We start from the raw sequence: 12,843 nt of genomic DNA on the forward strand, positions 1-12,843 counted from the left end.
CACAATATTATAAAGTTCAAACAAAACCATTTAAATGACTTAAATGTCCATAATTTTTGTTTTTTGTTTTAGATTACTGGATCTTGCAACACACTAGACTGTTTGAGTTAACTCAGTTAATAAGTTAAATCAGGTGTTTCAAGTAGGAAGATATCCTGGGAGGGGTGCATTGTAGGACCCCTTAAATGCACAGAGAGTAGAAAGGACCCACAGAACATTTATCAAACTACATTACAAATATTAAAATAAGCAGTTTTTGTGTTTACAGATACAGTTCACATAATAAACAATTAAAATGTACTAAAGATTTTAACAGGAACCTTTCATTTTTAGTTTTATATAACCTTATATGGGAACCTTCATTTCGCTCATTTTTTATTATGAGACTAATACTGCATTTTTGATTGATGCCCAATTAAAAAAAAAATATTTAAATTCAAACAATATTTGATATATTGTTGAAGACCCATGCATTATATAAAAGGCTTGCTTAGACCCAGCTAGCTGAATACCAAACAATAAGCAGAGTGTTTCCTTTGATTGTGTGTTAACAAACACTTTGGCAGGAATTTATATTAAAGACCACTTATTTAAACGCCTGGTTTATGGTATATCTAACCTTCCCTAACCATGTTCTCCAATTACTGATGAATGAACCAGAGAGTCAAAGAAGAGATTTCATTAACAAAGCATGGCTTTATTTTCATGGTATAAAGTCCTTTATCAGAACATCTGTACACCGTTAACTCTTCAGAGGTCTTTCATCTATTTGGGGGCCTGTTTCTGTGCGACAGCCTTCATCCCCTTCTTGTTGTGTTTCTTAGCAAAACGCATGTTCCTCAGAAACTTAGGGTCCACCTGTTGATAAAAAAAACATCAATACATATTAAACGTTGCTGTAACAAATGCAAAAAGTGACATTAAGGGTACGTTTTATAAACGTATGCAGATTTATAACAACCCCCCCCCCCAAAAAAAACCCTATGGGGATCTCATAAGACAACTAACATTTTAATGTTTAATAGACAAAATATTATACCATGACTGTCTTCTGTACTAATAAGACTGCAACAAGTGTCAACTGGTTTGATATTTTTTACACCAAGATTTTGATATTTGGTTTACATGTATGCCAAACATATTTGAAAATCACAATGTGACAGGTGATCTAATGCTAGTCTTCACTCAGGGATTAAAGTGAAAAAAATTCTTCTGACTGAAATTTTTTTCAGGCCAAGTCATATTCCTTTAACTTACACTTTATGTAGGCGAGACCAATAACATTTTAAGGGGAGATTTTTTTGCCATTAATTCCATATTAAAGTCTCCTGTAGTATATAGGTAGCTGTAGTTTACAGGGAATTTCAGATTAAGGCGAAACAGCTAAATAACTCACTATATAAAAAGAAAACATGAATATCACCACCTTTAATGAATCTTTTATTAATTATTAATTAATTAATTGTAAATGTATTAATTTGAGCATTTACTAATATTTTTTTTAAATCAAAGTTGAAACTGTTAACATTAGTGAATGCACCATGAACTACCGTCAATTACTGTAATGATGACATAAACAAGAATGCTTATATACTCTATATTTTCATTGTTTGTTCATGTTATATAATGCATTTACTAATGTAAACAAATACAACTTTTTCATATCATATTATTCAGTACACAAACAAATAATCCAGGGTCTGTTCTGTTCACAAAACAGCTTACAGTCACAGCTCTTATACAGTAACGTTATGTATGAATATAAATCCTAAACGAGTAACTTGAGTCAAACTCGTGTACAATAAGCACAGTCTGTAACCATAGTGAAAGACGTAAAATGAATGACTGTACCTTTATCAACAAATTATTATGTTACAATAGAGGCAGCGCTGATGTGCTATTTTGTGCGCAATGTTTCTGCTGTTTACTTTCTCCTAAGACCTAAATGGCCGTGTTTATATGAGGATATTTGCAAAGACTGGATTTTTGACGCATATGTTTATTTAAGGCCAATAAAGCGGCAAAAATACTCACACAATGAGAAGCGAATGCGCGACTTTGCGTGCCTGCCCATCTGACACAGAAACAGCGGCCGCATTTTGCACTGTTGTTTGACTTTGAATGGCTTAAATCACTTGTTTTTAAACTGTGGTGCTTAAATATGTGTACAAATGTTAAGTTTTTGTGACCACACGCAAATGCAACTGCAAGAACCGACATGTGGTTGACATCAAAGTCCCGCGAGAGCAGAAGCAGTCTCCTCTTATGATTCCTCGAATCGCTCTCACAGGATTTGGATGTCATCTGCCTCCTGGTTCTTGTGGCGCCACATGAAGTTTACCCACGAGTTTAACAAACCCGTTGTATCAGCCACTGGTTAGATCAGCAGTCAAAAACGGGACGCGGGTGATCACGTACGGGGGAAATCATTTACCCCCAAAATACAGCACCCCTAGTCATACGGTGCAAAGACACGCAAGTTACCTGGCTTTTTGGTTTTCTTAGCCCACGAACTGAAAGCCTTGCCAATCTTCATCATTTCGCTAAGTCAATCTCCAGGTCTTTTACACCTTTATCGATCTCCAAAACATCGGAGCCTTCCTGCATTATAAGTTTGTCCATGCTAGCTGAAATAAAGTTTTACCTCAGCTTAACGTGATACAGCCAGAAAACCCGGAGTGGATCCGGTGCGTGGTGGTTACAGAACGCTTACAGTGGAGAGAGGAACGTGATTTGGCTCCACTCCAGGCTTTGATCACATCCCACTTAAAAAGGTGAATACACGACTCGTCTTTATGAAAAGTGAATTTAATAATTTTTCAATTGACGGAAATCCGTCTAGCGACGGAAAACTTTAATCCATGCTTCACTTAGTTATAACAAAAACAAACTCAATATGGAAGCAGAAATTAGGATACACAGGTGAATGAAAGCAATGTATGCAAAACTGTAAAAAAAAAACATCTTCAGCTATTCACATCCCTACTTAAGCATGCTCACCTATTTTTAACAACAAAAGATAACATTGGTCAAAGTAGGGCTGCACAATAAATCACACGTGATAGTCATGCGCATCTCGTCATTAAAGGCGGATTAATGAGTAGTAAATCGCCATCACTTGCTTTCAGATTTTGCAGCATTTACTAAAAGCCGCAGTTCCCTGACAATCAGAGCAATCTCACATTAATTATCGTGGACGTATCATCTGCAATATGTATACGATATGGCCCAGCTTGTTTATTAAAACATTCACTGTCATATAAAGCAATTACCTGTCTTCTGTATACAACATTACCACACAAAAGACAACTATACCGCACAAAACAGTGCATTTACATGCAGAAAATAAGCAGATATCGATCAGAAATCAGCGTATTACAGAAAACTTTCATGCTTTTATATCCAAATCAATAAACCGGACACATAAAACTGCATTTTACTGCGATTTGGAGATTTGTCAGGTTTCTCACAGGCAGTGACTACATGTCAACTAGTCACCTTAGGATTTCAAAAAGCCAGTGAAAAATCGAAAGCTACACTGTTGCATCTCATCTTACGTCTGCATAACCTGTAAATGTAAATAAAGTTTTCAATTTTACAGTTTCTCAATCATCTGCATCAATTTGACAGCAAACTTAAACATTAATTGGGTTACACGAAGGCTTTGCATAGGTGGACGCTCAACTCTGAATTCTAACAACGCTTCCATTCCACACGAACTGCAAGCACTGCGCCACTTAGGAGTCCGCTAAAACCCGTCCCGTCAGGCCCTCATACAGATTTTCACCAACGACAGTAAAAGCTAGAAATTAGCTGTCTGTGTGACTGCGGTGAAGCACATCGCTTGAATCACCTGCAGCTTGAACTGAAGGTCAGCAAAATGACTTTAGTAGAAACAGAAACTGATATAGATATAGATGTCATCTTTTAAGTCCAACGTCTGGAAGCATTTGGTTTTCATATCACTCGACAGGAATCTTATTCAAATCGCACGGACGCGTGCACGTACAAAAACATATCCAGACGTGCGCTTCTGTCCGTTCAGCGCTTAACCGCATACCAGGAAACGCCACGCGATTAAGATATCTTATGAAAATATAACAAAACTAAAGTACATTATAAATAATAATTATAATCTTATTTTAACTCTATCGCTATTGGCTCCTGTAGATGGACATCAGATATGTCTTGTGCAAAGCAGGAAAAGGGAAGCAGAAGTGAAAGATGATGAGTTTAAGGGAGTTTAATCCTCACCCAGTCAGGTCTCAAATATTAAGAGAAAAAATCTCAAGTAAACCTCTGTCAAGTCTATAGAATTGCATTGTTGCTGACACGTATGGGTTATACTGTTCTGTATTTTCAGATATGAAATTAATATTTGAAGAGTTTGGTTCCAAAACGCAATAAACGCCATTTTTGAAAAAAATGAGTTACTGCCAAAATCAGTATTATATCAGGTCAGTAGTTAAAAGTAAATAATTAATTTTACGCAAAATCCAATACCCGCCGTGATATTCTGTCATCTTTTCTCCCTTTGTTCCCAAAATGCGACAAACGCCACTCCTCCTTTTTTACAGAACGCAATAAATCCATTCCTGATATTACAGCGGACCATTCACGCAATGTAAACAAACATGGCGGCGCGCATGTACACGGAATCCTAATTTTCCTCATCTACTTTGTACTTCGTGATCAACAAACAAAACAAAATAATACTTTAATAGCATTGCTAAACCTGTGATGGTTTTCTGTGACGGGAAAGAAACGTAAGCCATCAACATCTAATAATTTCCGCGAGAGGCACTCGTCTGCTTGTTCTCCAGACAGCATCAAGCTTCTCATGCTAAAACATTGACCCCAGATGATCTTATGAAAACTTTACATTATTTTACTCAAAGTCAACAAAAATCGAGCGGGATCAAAACATTTTACAGCTGATCGCTGTGAAAATGTAAAGAGACGACGTCAAATATAACCGCAGCAATGTGTTCTTAATATAACAAAGTAAGTGTTTTGGTTAATGCCATTAATGTTTATTTTTTAATCATTGTATACCACTAGTCAACTAAATAAATATAAAATGGTTAAGATGAATGCACATTTATACATTGATTTAATAGATTTATAGCATTTTGAAATAAAAAACTGTCATGGATTTATTGCATTTTGTGGAAAAAATAATTAGTTTTTATAATAAATCTTTGAAAATCAAGTTATGGATTTGAATTTCTTATGCTTTTATAACCTAAAGATGCTATGTGAAAGTTTGTAACAGAAAATAGTGGTTTTCATCTTGTCACTTTGTTGGTATAGAAAACACGTTTTTACCGAAATTTGTCAAAATGGATTTATTGCGTTTTGGAACCAAACTCTTCATTTAGTTCACTAGCTGTAGGACACAGTTGGCAATGCAGTACCTATGACTGAGATTATTTTAGTATAGCAGTCATAAAATGAATGGTTTCTTAAAATAGTGCTATTGTAAAAATATTCTTGTAAAAAATTTGTTATTAATCATTGTTATAATTGTATAATTTAAAATGCAAATGTGCTAGAAAATGTTCTCTGCTGTCATTATTTCCAAATCTTTTATGCCATTTATGCCTCCAAACATGTTAACAATGTTCATGTTAAGTATAATGAACATGATTCTTAAAGAGGCCCTGCCACATAAATCCGTTTTTACTTGTATTTTTTGATATGTGTTAGGTCCATGTGTGTTTGTGTTGTGTCGTGAATGTGAAAATTAACTTCCACCTCCTCTGTCAGCTCTAGCCACTGAAAAGAAATAAGCGGAGAAATCAGGTCAGTTTGAAAAGCTTATCAGTGTGACGTGGAACTGATCGAGGTCATTACTATTCATGAGCTCTTCAACTTGAGACCATGCCCACATTTAAGTGAAGTTGAGTTAGTTTTCATAACAAGTTACAGCAAGGATGGCTAAACGTCAACCGTACCATATTTGGGCCATTGTTTTTGTTGAGACACATCACCCCTATTAAAGGTAGGGTAACAGATTTGATCCGGAAACATTTTTAGTTATGCTTGTTAAAAGTCTCCTCACATCCTGATAGCAATCACTGTGTTAAGTTGTTTAAATGTATTTGTAAAAATTTGTCATCTGTGAAAGGCGTAGGACCAAAAAATGTTCAGCAAATCATAGATTTCGGTCCGAACGGACGTTTCCTTTTATGTCCCTCATACGTTAGCGTAATTTGAATTCCCACCGCGCAGCGAGTCCACGCAGATACCATACGTCATCGGTGCGTTCACGTGCGCTCTGTCTACTTTGCTACTTTTTACAGCAAACTTTTCTGCTGAATTGACAACCTACACAGGAGCAACAAAACTAAAGACATCTTTTATAACAACAACAGCAAAAACTGCCTGGATCAGCAAGAGCAAAAACCCAAATGAACATCGGTAACTTTTTTGCTTTACCGCGAGATGCAAACAGCTACAGGAGGCAAAGGGTCTGAAAGGGTCGTTGCACTGTTTATTTTGGTAAGGTAGGTACGCGATATGTTTGTATTGAGATGGATTCAGATATTCTACTTTGATGAAACGTTGTGTTGCTTATGAAATTTGTGTTCGTTTTCCGGATTAGCATAACAATATAGTTACTACGTCTACACAATCGAACGTATGCTTAAACAAATTCTAATGTAAACCAGTTGTTTATGTTGGTTATTTTGGAAGTGTTATTCACTTTGTACTGCAAAGTTTTCTCACTGGTGAATGAGACATGAGACGTGACCGTCTGATCTGTGCGTGTTCATGTGTTTGGAAAGAGGCGTGACTTTGGATGGCGATTTGACTTGGGGGTGGGATCGGGATTTCATTGCTAGGCGGCTACCGTTAGCATTTTTCAAAATGTGTTACCCTACCTTTAAACGAGGGAATCAAAACAGTTGCTACATGTTTGGATGTTCAGAAGAACGCTGGATTTGAAGAGAGACTGCGATTAAAAAGCAATGCTCCTCTATCAATATTCGATCCGGACAGAATGGCGCAGCTTATGTGAGTAAAACACTTTAGTACTATGTGTCACTGTGGCGGCCGGTGTTTTCTCTTCCGAGGGACGCGAATTCATGCTGCACACTCTTTGAAAGGGTTTATGATAAAAGACACGCGTGTTTGTGTGAGTAAAACACTTTAGTACTATGTGTCACTAGCAGTTACGGCCGGGATTTCTCTTCAGAGGGACGCGATTCACGCGAATTCATGATGCCCACGCATCAAATGTGATAAGACACGTGTGTGTGTGCGTTCGTAACACGCGCATCGAAGGGTTTATGTAAAAGACGTGTGTGTGTGTGTGTGTGTGTGTGTGTGTGTGTGTGTTTGTGCGTGCGCTGCTACACGCGCATCGAAAGGGTTTACGATAAAAGACACGTGTGTGTGTGTTTTTGTGCGTGGGTTTACGATAAAAGACACGCGTGTGTGTGTCAAAAGGGTTTATGATAAAATATGCATGTGTAAGAAAGACACTGTGTCTTAAGACACTCACTTAACATTAAACTGATTACACATGAGATTAAATTGAAAGTTAGTTTGAACGAAAAACGTATCCAATCATAGCAGTGAGCGTTTACTTCCAAGTCTTCAATGCAGCTCGCCCATTAAAACGGATCATTTCTCTAACCAGCTTCAAAACCAGGGTACAAAATGGCCTATTACTTATTGCTTTTGATGTTTTTGGATGTAAAAACCATGCAAACATCATGAGTAGACCTCAGACAACAGTATAAAATAGGGATGGCGAAAACGAAAAATTTTCTTGACCGGCCACCGAGCCTCATTAGCCGGTTGAAACCGGTTAACCAATATGTCTATTAGTTTAAAATATGCTATGCTATTTAAAATAACAGCCATTTCGAGCCGCGCCTGCAATCTCTCTGCGCTCTGCCTCCGGCTCACACACACACACACAGACCTCACAACACCTATTAAATCCCCTACAGCGCGAAACATAAGTCCCGCAAACGCAGCGCCGTGCTTAGTTTCGAAATAGTTTAGGTACTAGGTGATCGCGTTGAACTTGAAAATAAAGGCGTTTGTGAAGCTCATTTGAAAATTGCCGCGGCTCATTTAAGAAAATGACAGCTCAGAAGAGACTGCGCTTTAGTTTGGGGTAGTAATAAAGACATAGGATGATCATCATCACCTTTTCTGTTACCATTGAAATATAGATGTAATGTATTTCCAAATCTAAACCAATCTTATGCGGAATGTTGCCTAATAGACTGCAACACGATAAAACCAATGGATTTAACAGGCACCTTCAGAATGTGTAAAAGACGCACCGGCCAAAGCAGGTCTCGCACTGCGTTTGTTCTAGAACAAATGCAGCAAAGATATTTAATGCTAATGTATGAGGCATTTAAGCCTATGCTGAGTTTTATTTATTTATGATGAGGTGTGTTCTAATTAACAATGCAATGCAAGTGAACGCACCGTGCCGGCGCCTTCATGCACGGACCGGTAATTATATACTCTGCTATATTTGCTTTTTATTTATTAAATACATGCATTTGGTTGATGAAACATTAAAATTAAGATACAATTTATACAAAACGAAATTCACTTTAAAGAAACGCTGTCTACAAAGCAAAACTCATGGCTAAGGATTTACAGAAACAAAACTTACTCTGTACTTTACTGTTAGCCTAAAAGACATAAATGTTAATAATTTGGAACACAACCAGGAGAGACTTTAATTTTAATTATTTTATTGCTGTATTTTATTTATTATTCAAATAAAGGAATTTATCAAAAAATAGCCTGAAGCATTTACTTTTCGCAAACCTTGTGAGCATGCAAAACCAGATGCAGTGACCTCACGCCAAATGTTTTTTTATTGGTTTATAAAGTACAAACAGACCAGTTATGAAAAACTGAGTGTGAGGGATTTGTTCACTTCACACAAAAAGATCTTGGAAAAAAAGAGATGACTAACTGTAGTAGGGTTTAGTCCACTGTCTATAATAGCCTAGTTTACAGATCCCTTTTTTTTAACCGACAACTTTGACCGGTTAACGTTGATACGGTCAACCATCGGTCAAACGGTCATCGGTTAACATCCCTAGTATAAAACCATAAAAACAACAGAGGAAGGGCACCTTTAAATATTTTAAAATACATGTAGGAATAGGACATTGTATAGAAGTGTTAGGCTTTCAAAAAAGTCAAAAAAATAGGGGGCATGTGCCACAGTAGAGCTTTATATCTAACGCCCCTGCTAAGTCCCTTAATTCTAATTTTATGTAAAATGTCCCTTTTTCAGTGACAGATCTGCAGTACAAAAGGTTCATGTTAAAATTCTTTATTAAGTTTTATGTACAACAAAAAAGTTACTGAAATTGTTAATATGAAAATTTATCTAAAATTTAAATAAGTTTAATTTTTTTAATCGCTCCCCCCACAAAAAAACGTGATGTGTATCATACCATGAACCAATCATCAAGATACAGATCGAACCGTCAGCTTAGTGTATCGTTACACCTCTACACAAAAATAAACGTTTACCAATCTTTGGCATGCCCAAGACTGTGAAAAAGGTAAAAAAAATCCAGTCCACAATCACTTTTTATATTGAAAATCAGTCAATTTGTGTTTTTTTCCCAAATCAGTGACACCACTTTAAACTTGGCAATTAAAGAGTTAAAATCATGAATTTTTTTAAACATTTGGTATATTTGATCAGTACTGAGGTTGATTAACAGATTTATGAAAAAAAAGGGGGAAAAAATTAAACTGATAAATTTTTACAGCCGTTAAAGTCAGTGGTTTTTTTTGTACACGAACAACCCGAAAGTGTATTGAATGGGAACAACCCACAAGGGTTAACCTCCATCACAGCTAATCTGCTCAAATCATTTTTCCAGTGTATAGAATTTTGCTTTTTGGAGCATGAGCTTTCCCCAATAAGAAAAAAACTTTTACATGTTTATATGACCTTACACATAATCAGTTTATTAAGCATAATCAAAGTAAGATTGTGCATATAAATGCACTCAACTCCAGAAAATGCAGCAAATCTCTAAATTCAAACTACTGACCACATCACCTTTTTCCTGATTAATTTACAGACTTAAATATCAGTAGAAAATAATCCATTGCAAATAGGGATGTTCATATTGACAATTTAACCGTTAACCGAAGCTAAGAATTTATGACCGATTAACATTACCAGTTAAAAAAAAAGTTAACAGATCGCGTGCTATTTGATAAGGTAATGCTGCGTGAATATCTGATAATGTATGAATCCTGGTTCTGTTGTTGATTTGTCGCTGCTGTTTGCACGTTCAAATGAAATAAAATGTTTTGTTTTTACCAGGTCACAGACAACCGTCAACTGTATTTTTACTCAATGACAATTTTATATTAAAATCTTATAAGTTACCGGTTAATGTTCGGTTAATGAGCTGCAGTTGTCGGTCGGGATAATTAACTGATATGAACATCACTAACTGCAAATCATCCATCTTGTGGTTATAATTGAGCAAGCAGAGGGTTTGATAAACAGCTTGACTGATCCATTTGTTGACTGTTTTAACAATTCAAAAACTAAAACGAAACTAAATATTACGGATTATATAAAATGGTTTTATGTTTGTGGCAACAAGTCACATTATGTTAAAGATGCTCTGACACTTACCCCCTTCAGAGACTCATAACGCTGAGATCTGGGCTTCTTGATGCCATTTCTGTGCCATTTACGGGCTGCACATATAAACAAAAGTAAAATTAACATGGACCTCAATGATCACGTGTATTGAATTAAACAGGACAGATTGACTTACACTGGTTGTGTGTGGTGTGGTTCTTTGACTTAGCCATTTCTGATCACTATCTGCTGACAGAAAAAAATGAATAATATTTAGATTAAACAGACACGTAACAACTTTCTTCACAATATCAGTCAGAACATGCAGTATTGAATCGCCTGCCCTACACCTATCAAACCTGAAGTGATGTATTGAGCGATTATACCGCGTTCATTTAGATTACATCATCAACGCTAATATTAACTTGGGCATTTGAGGAAAATATTAGGTATAAGTAAATGTGTACTTAATCAAAATTAAACGTGTTTATTAACAGACCAATTCGCTCAAAACAGCGCGCGCTGCGAACAGCTAAACCAGAAGCTAGTAAACTACAAATTATTTAGAGCATAGCAAACCACTCATCGGCCTTAATATTATACAGACGATGCTTTAAAAGTGATGCTAAACGCGTTACGGAATAAGTGTTTTAATGATCATCAGCATATCTGCAGGATTGTTTGAGATTATATTATTATACAGAGAAAAACTCAATACCTGCCACACGAAGCGCACGACAACCGGAAGAGAAAGAAAGTGCAAAGCACTGTGGGAGATAAGAGTCACAGCCCGGATGTGAAGCAAAACAAAGTTTTTTTCAACATGTAAAAATAATAATGTATTATTTCAGCATGTTAAAGTACAAAAAAACAGTTTAATAGGAACGATGGACTGTAAATAAGTATTTTAATTCAATAAGATATAAACGGCGTGCAGGCTCAAAAGATTAATGAATCATTAAACTAAACGGCTTCTGTTATTAGAACCGATTTATTATACTTATTTAACGATGCTTAACATAACGTTTTTGTTTACCTGCGTGCACAATATAGTCTGACATTAAATGAATTTAAATTTGACATTTTTACACTGTTTAAAAAAGAAACCATATTCATTGCTTTATTTAAAGGACCAGTTCATCCAAACATGAAAATTCTGTCATAATTTTCTTACTCTCATGTTGTTACAAACCTGTATTAACCCTTAAACAGTCAAGAGTGGAAAACAATGAGCAAAAAAATCATTCTATGGCATTTTTTGTATCATCTGGACTTATATATTCATTGGAATTTTTAAAATATTTGATAAATTCAGGATTTTATGAGTTGTATCTCCCAGGATACATTGCCCTGTTAAGGTATAAAAAAGGACTAAATCATCAATATTTTTTTTTATTTGCAGCAAAAATTACGTGCTTCTCCACTCTTGCTCTTAAACATGCCATAAATATTTTTTCATCCATTTTAAACCGTGTAAAGAACAGGTTTACTAGTAACAAACCATGTAAATAACCCAAATTAATATAAGTAGGCCTAACTAAGAAAGAGCAGGTTTTGAATGTTTATTGGCTTCATTGGTATCTAAAAATATATTTTTAGATAATAATAGTTTGGTAAATTATTTAGCAATTGATTAATTTTGCATACTACCTGAACTTAGTGATGGGAGAAACAAAGCTTTTCGAATCTTCGAATCAATTGAACCAATTGCTTCGAAAATTGATTCAGTTTTTCGAAGCAGTTCGAAACCCACACACGCTGGCGACCCCTGCTGGTCAAAATAGTGTATAAGCAGATGTGTCCAAACATTTTACACTTTTTTTTACAAAATAATAGCAAGATTTTTATTAAAATATGTTTAAAAAAATTATTTAACTTAATTAAGACATAGTTAAAAGTGTATTATGTGTTTTTAGCTTTATTTAGGGCAAACAAATGAATAAAACTTACTACCCTTTTAATTATGCACATTTTTGTCATTAAATCGGTCTATAAACAAAAAGTAGACAACATGGCAGTGTTATTAGTCAGAAGGATGAATGTTTTATGAACTTTCATAATAAAACTGACCCGAGTTCACCTAAACCTATTAGACACTGGTCATGTGATCAACTCCCCCTAGTGGTGAACCATCAGATTTTCGAAACAGTTATGACGTAATGAAGCCTCGTTTGCTAAAATCACGTGACTTGGGCCAGTTTGAAACAAGCTCCGAATCACTGATTCGAAACAAA

The 12,843-nt window shown here is 35.7% G+C and overlaps 1 protein-coding gene across 2 annotated transcripts; it reads right to left on the bottom strand.

The window, feature by feature from the left end:
• Window positions 1–676: 676 nt before the first annotated feature.
• On the bottom strand, window positions 677–11,406 carry rpl29 (ribosomal protein L29). Of its 2 annotated transcripts, none has more exons than XM_065265923.2 (4): window positions 11,328–11,406; window positions 10,806–10,858; window positions 10,661–10,725; window positions 677–858 (listed from the first exon to the last, which is right to left on the bottom strand). In XM_065265923.2, the coding sequence occupies exons 2-4, from the start codon at window positions 10,840–10,842 to the stop codon at window positions 766–768; spliced, it is 195 nt and encodes a 64-aa protein (XP_065121995.1). In that variant the 5' UTR covers window positions 10,843–10,858; window positions 11,328–11,406; the 3' UTR covers window positions 677–765. The 2 variants fall into 2 exon arrangements, with proteins under 2 accessions (XP_065121995.1, XP_065121996.1); XM_065265924.2 differs by having other exon boundaries at window positions 10,806–10,855; window positions 11,328–11,389.
• Between the last annotated feature and the right edge of the window lie 1,437 nt (window positions 11,407–12,843).

The sequence above is a fragment of the Paramisgurnus dabryanus genome, chromosome 14 (genome assembly GCF_030506205.2).
Source record: "Paramisgurnus dabryanus chromosome 14, PD_genome_1.1, whole genome shotgun sequence".
Taxonomy (NCBI): Eukaryota; Metazoa; Chordata; class Actinopteri; order Cypriniformes; family Cobitidae; genus Paramisgurnus; species Paramisgurnus dabryanus.